Source organism: Microtus oregoni, unplaced genomic scaffold (assembly GCF_018167655.1).
Source record: "Microtus oregoni isolate MIOR12 unplaced genomic scaffold, Mior012 000007F_ref0000211, whole genome shotgun sequence".
In the NCBI taxonomy this organism is placed as follows: Eukaryota; Metazoa; Chordata; class Mammalia; order Rodentia; family Cricetidae; genus Microtus; species Microtus oregoni.
This window is the reverse complement of record NW_024543066.1, coordinates 19,696,707-19,715,430: the sequence shown is the minus strand read 5'-3', so window position 1 is coordinate 19,715,430 and position 18,724 is coordinate 19,696,707. Positions and strand designations below refer to the sequence as shown.

At 47.6% G+C, this 18,724-nt stretch overlaps 1 protein-coding gene across 2 annotated transcripts in view; it reads left to right on the top strand.

Annotated features, from left to right (window-relative positions):
- The window catches only part of Npas2 (neuronal PAS domain protein 2), a 179,764-nt gene that overhangs the window by 104,847 nt on the left and 56,193 nt on the right, over window positions 1-18,724 (top strand). For both annotated transcript variants that reach the window (XM_041655918.1, XM_041655917.1), the window contains exons 5-6: window positions 3,169-3,258; window positions 18,096-18,216. In XM_041655918.1, coding sequence (XP_041511852.1) covers window positions 3,169-3,258; window positions 18,096-18,216 — 211 coding nt within the window. The remainder of the gene's footprint in view (window positions 1-3,168; window positions 3,259-18,095; window positions 18,217-18,724) is intronic.

Genomic DNA, 18,724 nt, shown 5'->3' with positions numbered 1-18,724 from the left:
TCTTAATTCCTACGGAAAAGAAGTTAAAAAAACATATAGCCCTCTGGAATCAGCCACTTTTTAAGAGCCTGTTAAAACAACCTTTTTGTTTTATCCAGTGAGTTTCATAGTGTCCGAAGAATTTCACAGAACAAAGCTTCTGTGAAGTTTTAAAATTGTTGATAAATTCATGTCGGGAAGGAAGGTCTAGCCATCAGAACTAGCATTTCTAGAAAAAGATTTTAGATTAATGTGAATAATCTTAATGCCCTTATGTGGCTGTCTCAGATGAGAGTCCTTGAAGCAGATAGAGCGGAAGACTAGATGCATGACGTGGGTCTGCATTCATCCCTGCCCGCCCTGGTCCACGGAAGGCAGCTCTGAGTTAGATGTCCACCCAGCCCTGGTCCATGGAAAGCAGCTTTGAGTTGAATGTTACCCAGCCCTGGTCCACGGAAGGCAGCTCTGAGTTAGATGTCTACCACCTAGTGCAGGTGTCTAGCTAAGTTGAGCTTCTCTTCCAGAATGTTGCCCTTCAAAAGACACAGATCTGGGACTGTCTCAGCAGAACCATCTGATTTCTCCTCCCTGATGGTCCGAACGCTTCAATGTGCCCCTTCAGTTGATTCATGAGTTTCCACGGAACAACTTTTTCCTAGGGTTTGTCCCATCCCTACGGCACATTCCCCTCTTTCAGAGAGCATGTCCTTCCTAGCCAGGAGATTCCGTCTACTTCCATGGGGACCCAACCTGGCTGGGAACACATATGCCCCTAGGGAATCTCTAGTGTCTCCAAGTATGAATCTTTCTTTCTTCCTACCATCTGTCAAAGGGGCACAGAACCAGATTTCAAGACTCACACTGTTGTGAAGTACAAAAGAAAAAAAATGGCCCAGTTAGAGCCCAGCATCTCTGGTAGAGTGTAAGACTGTGGCCAAAGCACTCGGAGAAATGACTCAAAAAGATGGAAATTTCCCTTTTTTTCTTTTCTGTCTTTCTTTCCCACCCCTTTTGGATATATCTCTTTTATTTTTATGTGTGTAAGTTTTTCACCTACATGTATGTATAGACATAGCATGGGTACCTGATGTTCAGAGATGTCAGAAAAAGACCCTGGATACCTTAGAACCGGAGTTACAGGCTGTCTCAAAGCCACCATCTAAGTGTTGGGCACCAAGCCCATGTCCTCTGCAAAAACAAGTGCTTTGCCTACTGAGACATCTCTCAAGCCTGTAAAGGAGAGAATTTCTTGCTGGCCAAGGTTTGGAGAATTCAAGGTTTTTCAGGAAAGTTTTAGCAGTTCTTTCTCTTAGCCCATGCACTGCCCCAGAGAATGCAAAGACTGTTCTACCAGAATCAGGAGTCTGTAGATAATTTCATCTCTCTGTAATATGCGATGTGGTTAAGCCTCCAGGACCTGTGGAAATCCCCCTTCCATGAAGAGGGGCACATTGTGGTTCTGTTGTACCACACGAAGTGTGGCTATGGGATTTCCAGAACCACGGCAAGAATTGTTCACATAGAGATTCAATGTGGGTCTTACATACTTTGTGCATAAGGTCAGTGAGCTGGTGGTCATCTCACATCTGTGAATACACTCAGTTTTTGATGGTGAGAAAGAGCAAAGCCCAGTAACTTTAGCGGACGGTATAGACGCTTCTACGTACATGGAATTTTTAGATGTTTGAAAAACACTTGTGTCTGGATGAGTTAGTTATAAAGTCCCCACTCCCACCCAGCCTGGTGGAACAAGGTGATTCCTTTTGGAGGCAGTAGGGATTAAAAACAAGTTTCACTATCCTCCTGCCTCAGCCTCCCAAGTGCTAGGATTACAGCCTACCGCCATCACAATGTTCTTCCTTCGGTGGCTACTTCTGTGGCCATGGATGCTTGTAGTAATACAGGCGGCCGGGGTGCTGGGAACGCCATGCTCCCCTCTCCTGGGTAGACGTGATAGCTCTGCTCTCTGAGACAGAAGCCATTCAGCTCCGACCCAGGATGGACGTAGGCTAGAATCTTCCGGGTAAGCGCACCTTGGGGTGCAACATAGATGATTAGAAATGGGCTAAATTAATATGTGAGAATTAGCCTAGAAGAGGCTAGATAGAAATGAGCCAAGCAGTGTTTAAAAGAATACAGTTTGTGTGTTGTTATTTCGGGGCATAAGCTAGCCATATGGGTGGCTGGGGTGCTGGGGACACAGCCCCGCTGCTCATATTACTACAGATGCTGATGGAGGTCTGCCTTACCCAGCACGGCTCCAGGGATGAACTTGACGGGGGCAGCAAGGGAATGAAAAAGAGACACACAGAGAGACAGGTGGACAGAAAAACTGGGACTGGGTGGACTGGGCTGCCTGACGTAGAAGTTGCAGCACCCGAGAAGCTCGGTGTGTTTATTATGCAGTTGAACAGGGAGGCAGGATTATTGCATATAGCTGAACAAAGAGGCAGGTTTGGCTAATCTTGGTAGGAGCAGTCTCTGGTGGGGAGCAGTCTTCAGGCCTTACACATCCATTGAGGGTGGGGGCCAGGGCCACAATGGACATTTTCTACACACACTATCGATGTTTTCACTTGGATAGGAAAGGAAGGCTTTGCCATTTTCCCGTAGTCCTGAGGCACTAGGGTCCTTGACATGGCGGGCTTATGTCAACCACACAAGTTTGCTCAGGCTTTCGCAAGTTCATTCCTCAGTTTCCCACAGAGACCTGTTTGGCCTGCCGGCACACGTTTCTGTTTGTGAGGTAATCTTTCTCCATACCTTGCAGGAAATGTTCATTTGCTCCTGAGCACACAATGACGTTAGGGGCAGGGCCTGGGGACTGTGGCCTGTTGCTGATGCCGTGAAGTGGTAACACGACATTCTGATTCAGCTCAGTAACGTGCCTGCCATGAAACCAGCTGAAGCAGTTTCCACAGCTGCGTTTCGTTTTGTGATACCAATAGGTGAACTTTTTCACCGAACCTGCAGTGATTTTACAAACACTTTGCCTGAGCTGGACAAACGGTGTGCAAAACCATCCTGTGTGTAAGGCGGGAAAGTGCTGTGAGGTCCTTCACAGAAACAGTCTGAGGATTGATTGGGAAACAAAGCCAGCGTCATAAAAGGTGGACCCTTCGCTTCAGTATCATGTTCTTCCATAAAAGCATCTCTAAAAAGCTTTCAAATGTTGCATTTTTCCCCCAGGCATTAGATGGCTTCATCATCGCGGTGACAACAGATGGCAGCATTATCTATGTCTCCGACAGTATCACACCTCTCCTTGGGCACTTACCGGTGAGTTTCTGCTCTGGCGGCCTTGGCCCGTGCACCTTTTTATGTTTCTCTGAAGAAGCATTCAGATCTAAGATCAGAAGTGGCGCAGGTAGAGGGAAACTCTGTGTGAGAAGGAGGTGTGTGGAGGGTTCAAGAGTGTCTGAGCTCTGCCGAACCAAACCAGGCTGAGCCCAACGTCCTGGGGCAGGTGACGGGCAGGAGAAGGCATGTATCAGCCTGAAACTTAGGCACGGAACCATAATCTCATCAGGCCCAGGGCTGCCATCGGGATGGGACTGACATGATCGTATCTCAGTGCTGCTAGCAGAGCCCAGAGGACAGCAGATGTCCCTGGTCAACGGAGAGCTGATTAAGGAAGGGAGACAGATGGCTCCTGTGGGATATGTGGTTTGGAGCTCTGGAGACATGTATGAGATTGCAAGTAGGTTGTAACTCTCATCACACCGAGTTTTCACTGCAGCAATGTTTCCTGGGAACGGAAATCCTCTAACAAGATGCCGTAGGACCAGTGATGTGGGGGCCTTGGAGAGTGAGAAGAGACTGCACAGGAAGGGAGGAGAGGACAGCTCTGAAGCCATGGATGGATGATAGAGGCTTCTCTGTGAGGCGGCTGCAGGCCCCTCTGTTCCTTCTCCTTCCCTTCATCTTCCTTCCTTTCTCCTGGTTTCTTCCTCCCTCCTCTTGATGGCTCCTTGATAACAACAGCCCGACGCCAAGTCACTTGCAGATCTGCACCAAACTAGAAGAGGATCCACCCTTGAGGAAGCCTCAAGCCTTTTCCCAGCGTCCCATTTCTTGCCTTGCCATTATTGATTGCCACAGTACGTGGCCTGAAACGTCAGCTCCACTGGGAGCGACGCATGTGAGTGAGGGATAAACATCCCCTCTTCTTGGTCCTAACCAGACTGGCAGAACCCACCAGCCCATTCCTAACCCTTGCATTCTGAAGTAAGGCCTCCAGTTTATGTGACAAGCAGGGTAGTCGCTTGCCCAGGATTAAAGGAAATCCCGGACGAATGTGACGCTAGGAAAGTATGGTCCCCCTCTTCCTGGTCATGCCAGGCCAGGAGGCAGCATGACTTTGCTTCATGAGCAGCTTCTGTCTGTCTTGTAATGATAAGCTCCTCTCTGGTGGGATCTCAGGGTTCCTTTTACATTGTCCCGGCCTATTGGTTCCTCAGAAGTCATTTGTGCAGATGGTTTTGTTCACCTACAGAACTATCACCGGCATTCTCCCGTTATCCCTGTCTCTTAGGTCTGGAAGGTACTTTTGATCTCTCTGGATGAGGACCTATACCATGGCATCAAAGGTATCTGGGTGCCTTTCCTATGGCATCAGAGATATCAGCAGTGTTTCTTGATGCCAGAGGGGGATGGGCAGACAGGGTGTCCTCTTTGGGGACAGCTGCTGGAAGAGGTTCCTTTTGGTGGATGTCGAAGAGCATCCACGCCTTGACCTTTGTCTCAGTAAGGAGGGTGGTGATGGATGGAGAGTGACCTCCACTTTCTTCAGCATGGTTTCTTGGTGCTTATCCGAGGATGGCCGGGGAAAGAGGAGAAGATAAGGTGCCTTTCTGAAGGGAAACTTCTATTCTGCTTTGAATGGCAAAGCTAACACAGTGATGGCCCCGACTGAAAACAGTCAAGTGTGACCTGCTTTCTGGCTGGGAAGGGAGGCCAGAGCCCAGAGCTGTGTGGGTAAACAGGGTTACTCTTTTCTGCTTTATGCCTTCATGACTCTCTGATGACCCAGTTGCTATATGTGGCAAAGAGAACTTAGTAATTTTTCTGGCTTGAAATTTCACTGGGGTCTTCCTTTGCAAGTGGCGTGGGCAAGGGCTTTTAAGGGCAGACATGTCCCTCGTCCCAACAGCATTCAACCATTTCTTCTGGAAGCCACTCCTCTATTGCTTCCAGCTGAGGAAGCCCAGGGACCCAGCCACTGAGGGACAGAGCAAGGGCTGAAACAGGTGCCGCTATGGCGAGACCAAGACGGTTGCCATTTCGCTCTGGTGTTTTCCTGGGGCCAAGAATTTGGACTGCAGCTTGGGAGTTCATCCGGGTCTTATTTTCTGGCATGAAACCAGGTCCTGTCTGTAGAGTGTTGAATATTTGCAGAAGCCATGTGAGGGTGACTTTCCTTCAGGATTTCAATCAGAGAACTTCCGCCTTTTCCACTATTCGGAGCGCTCATTGAGCACTTGCTGTCCACCAAGTTCCTGTGTATTAATATCTGTAAAGCATCTGGAACCTTCTCTCGCTCTCCTTACTGATCCTTACAGTAACGCTATGACAGTCATTGCCCCCGTGCACAGATAGGAAAACATGGCAGTACAGAGGAGTCCAGGAATTGGCCCACAGTCCCGCAGTCAGTCCGGGGTGTGACTGTGGTGTGAACTGGGGCAACGGCTTCAAAGCTTAATCATTACTCAGATCTCTCCAGAGGACATTAAAAAAGGTCCCAGTTCCCCAGATTATATTGAGAGTGGTGAGAACTGGAAGGCAATCGTTCTATAGGAGAGGTGGCCATTGGGGAAAGGTATGGCTGGCTGGGGACAATCAGGACGAGGGGCAGAAGGCCGCAGTTCCTAACAGCAGAGCCCAGCCATGTTGCTTAGCACAGGCTGGCATGGCAAGGTTCAACCCCGTCGTCTCCCGGGTGCCTGGGATGAGAGAGTTGTCCACGATAGAGAAAAGCCCACCAGAATTCTTCCCACGAGTGAGCTCGCTTCAAGGCCGTTTTCTTTCATCTTCATGTGATAATATGTTCCTGATAGATTCTCAGACAGTGGTTTTCTGATGAAACATCATTCTCAGATTGGCAGAGGGAAAAAAAAAAAAGAGAGAAAGAATGAAACAAAGCAAACAGCAAAAAAAACGCCCAAAATAGAAAGTGATTTTAAGATAAAAGCAATTTTTTTTTCCAGTGGTGTTAGCATCAACAGTTGGCCTTTCTCAGTGTCTAGAATGAGCACAGGCAACCAAAGCAGAAATGGTGTGTGTGTGTGTGTGTGTGTGTGTGTGTACATCTGTGTGTGTGTGTGTGTGTGTGTGTGTGTGTGTGTGTGTGTGTGTACATCTGTCTGTGTGTGTGTGTATGTACCTGTCTGGGCCTCTATGTGTGTGTGTGTGCTCATGTGCACGTGCGTGCGTCTGTGTGTGTGTGTGTGTGTGTGTGTGCCTGACTGTGCCTGTGAGTGTGTGTACATGAACACATTTCCAAAAGCCCAGGGCTAAAGGGAGCTTTTGAGATGTCAGACTTTCATGGGAAATGCTGGGGAAGCAGACTGCATGCCAAGGGCACAATTGGGAAACAGTCTGGCTATGGCAGAACCACATGATCTGGGGTTCCTGTTTGGACTTATTTTTTTTTTAACTTCCATTCTGGTTCCTATTTCTGGTTTGTTTGCAAACGTGGTGCTTGCCTGAAGCACTAGGTCAGTGTGCTCTCTGAAGACAGAAGTCACATCCCCACCCCTGAGCATGGTATATGTGTCTGAGTGTTTATGAAAAAGACACCAGCTTCCTGATTGGCCTGCCATGTGGGAGCAACTGCCTGCACATAGTTCCTCAAGGTGGGCGTGTCCCAGAAGAAAGGCAAACCTGCAGCTATCTCAAAGAAATCAGATAAGATTAAGGAAGTCTAGAGGCTGGAAAGTACTTTCGTAAGAGTTAGTTCTGCAGGCAAAAGCTCCACTGAGAAGCACATACATGATTATCACGAATATGTGGGCAAGTTCCCACGAGGTTCACAGTAGGGAAGCCGGTCACGGGAAAGGAAAGGCTCAGCCTCTGGCTTGTGTTGCTGTGAATGAAACACAGCAGCAAGGTCAAGGCCAGCAGCAGACCCACTTTCCCGGAAACAACCCCACCCCCACCGGCGGCAGGAAACACCTACTCCAGGCAGGCATTAGAGGGCTCCAAGGCAGGGAGCCCAACAAATGTGATTGCGACTTAAAGTTGATCATGTATTGCAAGTCCAAACTTGCATGCGTGCGTGGGTGCACGCGTGCATGCATGTATATATGTGTGCATATGTGTGTGATAACTCTAGAATTTAAACTAGTGACTGAGTATGAACAGGCAGGTAAAACATCGGTCACCAAGATTAAGAACTAGAATAGATCTGAGACCATTGAGGGCCCATCTCCTGCCCTCTCACCATGCCTCACCTCTGCCTAGAGACAACTCTCTTCCTAAGTTTCAACCTAACTACTTGCTTGTTTTCTTTGCAGTCTTATTAATGCCGAATTGTTTGCTGAGCTGTAATTTAGTCGAGGCTAAGAATTTCATACCCCAGTGGGGCAGTAGTGGCGCACGCCTTTAATCCCAGCACTCCGGAGGCAGAGGCAGGCAGATCTCTGTGAGTTCGAGGCAGCCTGGTCTACAAAGCAAGTTCCAGGAGAGCCAGGGCTGTTACACAGAGAAACCCTGTCTCGGAAAAAAAAGAAAAAAAAAGAAGAGAGAAGAAAAAAGAGAGAGAGAGAGAAAAGAAGGAAGGAAGGAAGGAAAGAAAGAAAGAAAGAAAGAAAGAAAGAAAGAAAGAAAGAATTTCATACCCCAAATGTTTTTGGAACAAGGAATGTTTCAGTATGGGACATTGCCCCTCCTTCTGCTAAGATTTTTGTTTATTTGCATAAATTTTCGTATGCCTCTATATTTACATGATGAATTATCTGGAGAATGGTCCCAAATCTAAACAAACAAAACACATCTATGCTTCACCTGACATTCGTAGCCTGAGGAAAGTTTTAGGAAGTATTTAAAATCATTCCATGCATTAGACAACATTTCACAGTGCAGAATTTTTCTAAAAGTTTCAGATTTGGGGGTGGAGATACAGCTCAGCAGTCAAGAGTACTTACTGGCTGCTCTCCCAGAGAACCTGAACTCAGTTCCCAGGACCCACATGGCAGCTCACAACCTCTGTAATTCCAGTTCCAGGGGATCCAACGCCCTCTTCTGGCCTCTGTGGGCACTGCACACATGCAGGCAAAATACCCATTCATGAAATAATTTTTTTGAATCCCAAGAAAAGCAAAAAGTTTCAGATTTGGGGCTTTTGGATCAGAGGTGCTCAAGCTCTGTTCCTTTGCCCTTCTTTGTGTAAGAGGGTCATAAGAGCGGATTACAAAACTAGAGCTCTGACCCAGCAAGTCAAAGTGCTTGCCACACAAGCCCGATGGATGACCTGAGGCAGAGCCCTGGAACCTGGGGGCAGAGAAGGCATCTCTTTGCCCAGAGGATCCAAGTTTGATACCCAGCATCCACATTTGGTGGGCAACTCAAAATCTCCCGTAACTTCCGTTCCAAAGAATCTTAAACCTATGGCCTCTCTTCCACTACACACACACACGCACACACACACACACACACACACACACGCTCATCATTTTTAAAAGCAAGATTTCCCTTGTAAAGGTTAAAAGAAAGTATCAGTTCCCGTAAGTTATCTTCTGACCACTGTAGGCACACTATGGCACACACTCCCCACCACACACACACACACACACTAATAATAATAAAGTTGAAGGAGTTTTAGAATCAAGCAATAATAATAACAAGACTTCTCAATCTTATTTGTAAGCTCCAGAGCAGCCATTGGTTTCCGTTACAGGGCAGGACCCGTTGTAAGAATGGACTCCAGTTCTTCCTTGTGTGCCTCTTTCTTGCACTTCCTGGTGAGGATGAGCAAACATCTCTAGATAATTATTTATTTATTTATTATGTATACAATATTCTGTGTGTATGCCTGAAGGCCAGAAGAGGGCACCAGACCTCTTTACAGATGGTTGTGAGCCACCATGTGGTTGCTGGGAATTGAACTCAGGACCTTTGGAAGAGCAGGCAATGCTCTTAACCATTGAGCCATCTCTCCAGCCCTAGAGAAGTGACCCTGTGTAGGATGTTGGTTTGCAGGACGGATACTGTGCTTTCACCCTCTCTAGATGACGTTTGTCTGCCCCCAAAGCTGTGTCAGTTTGCCTCTGCCAGCAGGGGGCAGCATTCTGGAAACTGAGTCATCAGAATTTGGTGTTTGTCAGGGTACTTAGCCTTTGGCAATCTCACGAGTGAGAAGATATCCGATGAAGACATCGCTTGTTTTTTTTTTTTTTTTTTTTCCTGGATACTAATCTGTTTTGTCATGTGCTTACTGGCCAGGTGGATGCTCTCTTGTGTGAAGCATGTATTCAAGGACAGTTGGGGGTTCCTTCTGATGCCTGCATTAGTAGCTGCTTGTCCTTGTGCGAACATAGTGTATGCTTGTGGTTGCCACACACCTAGGCTGTGTGATGGATTCCGCTATTACTGCTGGACTGGAGCCTATACAGCATGTTTTTGTGCTGGATACTGTAGCAACTGTGACAGTATTTAAGTGTTTGTGTATCTGAGCAGAAAGGGTACAGTAAACAGTGTATCGTAACCTCATGGGACAACCAGGATAGGACATTATCCATCACCACCCATCACCGCCCATCACTAACCACAATATCCATATGCAGCATGTGTCTTGTATTTCGGTACTGTGTTATTGGACTTTGACTTTCTCCGTAGCATGTGGCAGGCATTCTCATCACAGTCTGGACACTGATTCTCAGGGAGGATTGCTTCAGTCACCTCTTAGGCCCCATCCTGCTGGAGATGTCCGAACACAGCAGATGATACCTGACACTAGATAGCAGAGATTGACTGCAGAACATGAGTTACCCATGTCCAGAACCCAGGGGACAAGAACACTGTGCATCCAAAGAGCCATGGCAGCTTTTGCATAGATGAAGGGGAAGGGGTCAGAGAGAGAGAGAGAGACTGACTTTGTAATAACAAGATGGGAGTATGCACCCAGATCCTAGTTAACTTCTTTGAGTCATTCTACCTGCAGGGGTTGGCACCAAATCCTCCATCCTGGAATGAGCAAGAGGTATGCCTGGTCTCTTGACAATAGGAGCTTTCAGTTAGGCCATCCAGGCTTCCAGATGCCAAGAGTATATACCACATAACATTGGGCCTCAGTCTGGAGCCTTTTAGCGTAGACAGCTAAACTGTAAACACTGCCTCTTTGTGTGCCTTACCGCTTCCCTCTCTTTAAGATATATTGGTGAACAGAGGTGTTTTTCCTTTGTGTTTGCTTCTTTTGTATTTAGATGCTCTTTCATGGAATCACAGTCAGAGGAATTTCTGTACTGTCTTCTGGGAGCTTGAATATCTGGCCATGAGTTAGACTTGAAACTAGATAAATCTAAGAATCTCAAGGCTGTTTCCTTTGCCTGAGTCAAAGCCTTTAGGATTCTCCTGAGCCTATGAGCATATCTTCTCACTGGCAACCAACCCTGGGGACCTCTCAAATGGTCCTTTTTAGCTGTAGCCAATACAGAGCTTCAGCTAGAACTGCCACAACCCCGCAGGGACATTTGAGAGCTGAATGTTCACCCAACCTACTTGCAGAACTGCAGCCATCTTGAAGTTGCTTTTGGTACAGGCTCACTACACGTTGCTGGGTGCAACTGAACTGCCATTACCTGTTCAAGCCTGAGATGTTTCCTGGGTTCACAGCAGTCTCAGCTCATCCCGAGACTCCTAAGGTTTGGCAAGGAGAGACCTGAGAACAACACAGTGTGGAACTCAGGGGAGGCCTTCCCAAGAAAGTCCCAAGTGGGACTAATTCCTAGATCAGTCAGCCCAGGGTCTATCAACAAGTGGGAGAGAGCCCCTACTGCCTCCCACCTCCCACAGATAAGTGACACTCCTGGAGATGAATCAGGTGGGAAGATGTCCGTAGATAGTGTGGTCCCTCCTTCCTCTCTGAAATTGCTATTACTTTAATCAACAGAGCTTGGCTCATTGAAGAAACAGTTCAGTTGCAGAGGCAATGTACCCTTTCCTCAGCACTAGGATTTACATTTTCCAATTATCACCGTTTGTAGCAGTTTTTATCATCTGAAAATGGCACCATAGTAAAATAAGCAGCAAATACATGTAAGATCTAAGAGCAGCACTGAGCCCTTGCTTAAATATCAGCCGACCAAAACCTCACAACCTCCTATATACCCACGTGCCCTACCCCTATCCGTTCGTCTTCACTCTAAATGTCATTCATCCTTGTGCCCCACAGCCCTCCAGCCTAACATTGCTCTCCCACATAAGGCCCTAGGCCAAAAGGTCTCTCACTTCATTCTACCACACCCACCCTAGGGGAAGGATTTAGATGGAACCCTCAGAGAAAAGACTATGGAGGGGCTTCGGGTTTGCAAGAGTCTGAAATATCTTTAAGAAGACAGGCTACTGTCATCTGGATGAGCATTAGTCATATGCTAAAAATGCTAGAGGGAATTGGCTTAAAATAAAATCCCGAGTGCCAGAAGGGAGGTGGTGAGAGCCAAACGGAGGAAGGATAAAGAGTGTCCGCAGGGTGTGTTGACGAAGGTACAAACTCATGTCTCCAGTGTAAGCTGCCTGGATACTTCCTTTCCTCGCTCCCAGTCAGCCAACCCCCCTTGTCCCTGGTCCTCCACCTCCTTAAATGCTGGCTCCAGGAGAGGAGGGATTTACCTGCTCTGTGATGCTTTCTCCCACTCCCAAATGGAGCCTGACACCCAGGAGCCCTCAGTACTGCTGGCTGGAGTTTAGCAGTGAATTGAGTCCCATGAACCCCATCCCTGCTCCCTGTTCCCTTCCTGGTTCCTGTTCACACTGGGAGCATCTCCAACCCAGCTTCGGGTGTCCCACCCTTCAGACTATAAACGTGAGACCTCTTTGCTTTGCAAGACGCTCTTCACACTTGTAACAGGGTGGTGTCCTGACGAGCCCATCTGCAAGCTGTGACCATCATTAAGTCAGAAATGCATGACATGGACCCGGGTCTGTGACTTGGCTTTGCATCCCAGGACATGCGGGAGCTTCCATCGTGATTGTGAAGCTGACCCGGGCAATCACTTTCCGCCACTTCCCAGGTCCCCACAGAGGAGTGGACTGCATATTTCTAGCCCAGGAAGAGATAAAAAGTTCAAAATTCTAAGTGCAATTAATGCAGACTATGAGTCCACTTGGGGCCATTGGCAAGTCAGAAAATTATAAGCCAGGGGCTGTCCATCCTATGCCTACCACCGGCTCTCACAGTCTCAGTGCCCTCCTGGTGCACTAATTCCTCCAGCCAGGACTCTGCAACCTGGGTCGGCATTCTCTTTACAACCTCCTCTTCCATAGCTACCTGCCCCGCCCCCTGCTCCCATCCTCTGACTGCCATGTGGTGTGTGTGTGCATTGACTTCTGCCTGGAGTTCCTTTCCACTCTGACCATCTCCCAAACTCCATCCTACTCTTGGGTCCCACGCAAGAAGTCCCCTTTCTGGAACTGTTTCCTTGTAGACCTCCTAGCCTGTCATGTGAAATCAGCACCCATACTCGGGGTTCTCTGGGCACTTTTGAAAACCTTCTCTTATGGGGCTGACTGTCCAGCTAGTCCGCATGACATGCTGGGGATCAGGAACATAGCAATAAATCATCTCTGGGGTTCCTGTGGATGGCAAGGGAAGCAGAGGACACCAGTCTGCAGATGTATGAGCAAGCAAACATCACTACAGTGTAGATGCATCTATATGCATTCTCTGAGTGTTTGCTCAGCATACCTAGCATTTATGGAGTGTTTGCTGTATACTATTTGGTCAGCAGCATTTCCATCTCATTTAATCTTTACCCTTCCTCTTTCTTGCATTTGAGGAAAGCACAGAGCCAATGTTTAAAGCCCTTCTGGGACTGCTGTGGGCTTTATTGTGACATGGAGGCATGCTGATAATCCAGCAGAGGGGCTGTCCTCACAGGTCCATAGGCCAGCAGCAACAATATGACATAAGAGTGCATTGGAAGAGGTGAGTAGCTAGGGAGAGCGTGCTCAGGAAGGAAGGAAGCCGCAAGCCCCTTCAGAAGATGTGTCTTCAAAGCTCAACAGCTCGCTGAGCACAAAGGTGTGGGATGGTCCAGCTGGATGAAGGCCCAAGAACCTGAACGATGGAAGAATGGGAAGCTGGTAAAGCAGGTGGCGCTAGGGATAGTGGGCAGGCAAAGGGCACAGAGCTTAAAAACTGGGGTGAGCTGAGCCTCTGTTCTTAGGACGGGGGAAATCCAGGGACGGTGGTAATCAGGTGATGACTAGGACCTCTTCTGGCTGCTAGGGAGGTCACATTGGACAAGGACCAGCACTGTGGTGCAAAGCCCATTTTGTCCGTGTCATGACTCAGGTAAGAGATAAAGGTGATCCACATAGGTAGGAACCACAGAAGGAGTGGAGCAGAGAGAATTACAGGGCATGACACCAAGCAGCCCCAAGGACACTGTCCTGGTTGGTTGTTTTGGTGGTGTTTGTTTGCTTGTTTTGACAACTTGACGGAGCTAGAGTTCTCGGGGAAGAGAAACCTCAATTGAGAAAACACCTCCATCAGACTGATTAGTGATTTGTGTAAGAGAACTCAGGTCCTGGGGCGGGAGGAGTGCCACACCTGGCTAGCTGGGTGGTGGTGGCACATGTCTCTAATCCCAGCAGCACTCAGGAGGCAAAAGCAGGTGGACCTCTGTGAGTGCATGGCCAGCCTGATCTACGAATTAAGTTCCAGGACAGATAGAGCTGCTACACAGAGAAATCCTGCCCTGAAAAGCAAAGCAAAACAAAACCAAACAAAAGCAGGCTGAGCAAACCATAGGGAGTAAGCCAGTAAGCAGCACCCCTGGCTTCTGCTTCAGCCCCAGTCTCCAGGTTCCTGCCTTGACTTCTTACCCTGACCTTCTGCAGCGAGGTACTGTTACCTGCAAGTCTAAAATAAAATAAGCCCTGCCCTGTTTGAGTTCCTGTCCTGACTTCCTTCAGTGATGAACAGTGATGTAGAAGTATAAGCCAAATAAACCCTTTCCTCCTCAACTTACTTTTGGTCACGGTGTTTCATTGCAGCAATGGAGACCCCAGCAAGGACTAGTTGGTACGAGCTTAGTGGAGCATTGCTGCGACAGACCTGACCATGACTTGGGGAGGCTTGTGGAAGAACTTTGAAATTTTGAACTAGAAAAGCCACTGAGTATTGAGAGCTCAGTGGGATGTTTTGTAGGAGCCTGTGAGATAAGAATATTGAGAGCAGTTCAGAAAATGAAGGCCTGGTTTGTGAAGTTTCAGAGGGAAGCTTAAAGACTATCCGGGCCGTTGGCTATTTTGAATTAAGAGCTGTCTTTCCGGTCAGCTGGGACCAAAGAGCCAGCCATGATTAACAAGATACTGGCACCACTGAAGTTAAACCTTTGTGTTACTGGAACAATTGGTGCTGGTTAGGTGGAGCTAAGAAATTAGTAGTGGTTAAGTAGAGACCAGCATCTCTGAGGTGAAATATTCTGGGCTGTGTTTCCCCAGAGTCAGAACGCTGAAGCTGTGTTCCAGAAGTGACCGAAGCTGTCACTTGTGCCAGCAGGCGAACTTAGTAGTGTAAGAGTCATCTAGCTGGTACTGGTTTTGAAGGCAGGAAGGGGTTATGGGAAGAAGCTGAGGCTTGGCACTGTGAGAGGGCAGGAGAGGCCATTGGTAAACGTGCAGCCTCAGTGGCAGTTGAAGGCCCAGGCTGAAGGAATCATGAGGCTTAGCACCACAAAGAGAGCCTATGGGAGGCTATTGGGGAAAGGTCATTGGCCTAGTTATAGCAGATGACCCCAGCAGTTTTGGAATGTCAGTACCGTGGGAAGACCACCAAGAACAGCAACGGCAGTGTAGTGGAGCTTGCTGGAGCCTAGAAGACAAGCTGTGTGTGCTGCAGAGGGTGGAGCCAGAGAAGTGGCCCAAGCCCTTTGGAGGCGCCCAGGAGATCATGAGTGGGCCCTGGATGCTGAAAATTCCTTTATTAACACTATTGGGAGTTTGGCTTTGCTTTGTTCAGATTGTAACTGTGCCCTGGTTCTTCACTCTTGAAGTAAGAAAGTATTTAATTTTTGATTTTTAAGAGATGCCCACAGTTGAGAGACTAAACGAGAGAAAGAGAGAGGGAGAGAGAGAGAGAGAGAGAGAGAGAGGGAGGGAGGGAGAGATAGATATTTGGGGGTTCAAAGCGAATTTGAATTTAAGTTTAGAGAAAATGTCTTATATTGTGATGTCTTTGTTAATGTGTGATCTTGGGGATGACCAAGAAAAGAAAAGTTGTGACTTAACAGCGAAATGTTTAGGTGTCAAGTTGAGAAGAGATCGGTTGTGCTGGCGAGCTCTTTGTCAACTTGACACAAACTATAGCCATCCAAGAGGAGGAAACCTCCACTGAGAAAATGCCTCCATAAGATCAGGCTGTGGGCCAGCCCGGAGAGCATTTTCTTGATTAGCCATTGATGGGGCAGGCCTATTCCTTTGTGGACCTGGGTTCTATAAGAAAGCAAGCTGAGCAAGTCATGTGAGCAAGCCAGTGAACAGCACCCTTCCATGGCCTCTGCATCAGTCCCTGCCTTCAGGTTCCTACCCTGTTTGAGTTCTTGTCCTGACTTCCTTCAGTGATAAAGTACAATGTGGAAGTGTAAATTATATAAACTCTTTCCTCCACAGCTTGCTTTTCGTCATAATGTTTCATCGCAGCAATAGAAACCCTAGCTAAGTCAGGCAAACGTGGTGCACACCTTTAATCTCAGCACTCGGGAGGCAGAGGCAGGTGGATCTCTGAGTATGAGGCCAGCCTGGTCTATAGAGCGAGTTCCAGAATAGCCAAAGCTACATAGAGAAACTCTGTCTTGAAAAAAAAAAAAGAAAAAAAAAGAAAAAGAGAGAGAAAAAAAAAAAGAAAGAGGAAAAACCCTGGCTAAGACCTTCCCCAAATTGCTTTTGGTCATGGTGTTTTATCATAGGAATAAAAACTATAAGATAGAACTTCAGAACACTGAAGGTGTAAGGATATCTGAATGCCTCTTTCATGGGTGATGTACCAGGTGGCCTGGTGACCAATTAGTAGTACCATCTGTAGAGATGAGACCCCTAGATGCAGAGAGGACAGGGAAGAATTAAGATGACATGGATTACCTATGACTCTATGGTCCTGGGGAGTCTGAGTGATTGATGGAAGGTTGGGTCTGTGTACTTGAAGTTGGTGAAGATTCGAGCTAAGCCCCATACAGGTGGTATTAAAGCTACATGACTGGGCGTATCTACTAGGGGAAAATGAGGAGGAGGGTGAGCCATGCGGTTCTCCTCTCTTCACTGTGAGCTCCTCGTCACACACCTCTAGTCAAACCATTGTACCTCAGTCACACTGACCACCTGCCAAGAATTCAGCATCTGTGTGGGCTGGTGCCTTCTGTCACAGATCAAGACCATATCCACTTCCGTTCACTCCACTGGCAGTTCTGTAGGACATAGTTGGACCTAGACCGTATGCAGTATTCATTTTGTATTCCCACTGTCTGGGCACTCAGGGGGAACAAAATCCAACTCCATGAATTAGGGGCCTATGAGAAATAGACAGTAGCTTTTAGCTGAGCTAAAGCTCCAGGGAACTCCGCGTTCTCTTTATGGTTGTTTATGAGTGATTGACCTCTCTCCAGGGCTCCCATCATCCTCATCGACTCCAGCCAGAAGGCAGGAGTCTAGGCAAACAGGGGTCTCCAAGGCAGGAAGGGGCGTGGTTCTTTGTACACGTGTCAGACTTGACATTTGGTTTCTCTTTAAGCCACAGACAGCAGCATATATGAATGTGAGCGAGTGTGCACATATCCGTGTGAGCAAGTGCACACACAGGCTTGTGAGCGAGTGCAGAGTCCTCCTGGCCAACAGACCAAACCAGCTGCAGGTTGGAAACCCTTGAGACAAAACTGCCCGCCCTGACCATACGCAGACCCCTTTTCCGTGTCGTTAGTCTCTAAAGGATACAACTCCGAGCAGGGCATTCACGTTGCCTCAGGCACTGTGAGGCTGTTAGAGATGACCACAGTCCAGGTTCTGTGAAAAAGCTATACCATGGATTCCACAGGAGATCCTTCAATAATCTCCTGATGGCACTGGAGAGCATCTAAAAAAGCCTTTAGTGCTTTTATTCTTTGACAACTTCATACATAATGTGTTATAATCATCCTCACCTCTCATCACCCTCCTCTCTCATCTCCCTCCCACTCCCCTCGGGCCCTCTCTTCTAACCAATGTGCCCCCTTCCTACTCTCAAGACTTTGTTTTGCTTTGGTATGACCCAGTGTGTTTATGGAGCGTTGCCTACTCGAGTACATGTTCGTACATGGGGAGGGGAGGTGTTATTTACAAGATCATGAGCAAGTTGCCGGTGGTTACTTAAATGACTCCCCCTTCCCCAGAAACCATTAATTGCCAATAGCTCAGGAACCCCCGCCCCTGACTCTCTGCAGTCTGTGATGGAATGGTGATGGGGGCTAGTATCTTGTGCAGGTCTTGGGAAGATGCCCACAGCCATTGTGAGTTCTCGAGCCCAGCAGCCGTACATGTCCAGAAGACAGTCCCCCCCATCCACTGGCTCTTCTGTTCCTTCCACCCCCTCTTCTACAAAGTCCCCTGAGATACGGAGAAAGTTATAAATAGATGTCCTAAAACTTTTACCTTGTAATCTATATATTTGCAGCTGACTAAGTCCAGGGCCTCATGTTCTCTAAGCAAGCGCTCTCTCGTCGAGCTGTGGTCCCAACCCCTGTAAAAGCTTTCACGTGGCAGTTCCCCAGAACAGAGGAGGGGTGGTTCATGGAGAGTCTTCACAGACCATGTGGCCCCCAAGATTTCATCTCTACATCAGTGCTGAGCTTCCAAGAACTCTGGGGCTCTGCCCCCTCTGGCGTTCATTAGGTCGAGTGTATGCCTTTTCTCTTTATTTTCTCTTGCAGTCGGATGTCATGGATCAGAACTTGTTAAATTTCCTTCCAGAACAAGAACATTCTGAAGTTTATAAAATGCTTTCCTCCCATATGCTTGTGACGGATTCCCCCTCCCCAGAATTCCTGAAATGTAAGTTCACCTTCCTGGTGCTGTTATTGGATCTCAAGACAAGAATTAGCTCTAGCTTGTGAAAGGAGGTCAGAATGAATTAAGAGGGGAGGACTAATTTTAAGAATAATTTTCCTCGTGACTCAGAACATCTCCAAGATCCCTTGAGGTATATTTTAAGGGGAAGCTAAAACTGGAACTTGGAGAATGTAAGACATTTTAGCTTTTATGTGGAAAAGTTGCAAGTACGGCCTCATAAGGATAACATGTTTTGCATGTATGACAGGAGATGCCTTTTCACACAGGGGTAATAAATAGGGCAAAAGTCAGCGAGCAGCCTGCTGCTTTTAGGGAATACCAAAAGGTAAAGTTTCTGTGGTAGCGAAATAATCAACCGCTAATTGAATAATCAGGCCGGAAATCCATAGTCTGTCCTCCTGGGGCTGTCATCTGGTTATTTATATACATGTGCAATTTCATGGGAGTTTGAGATTTATATCAAAATATTTGGCAACCCAGCTAGAAGGCG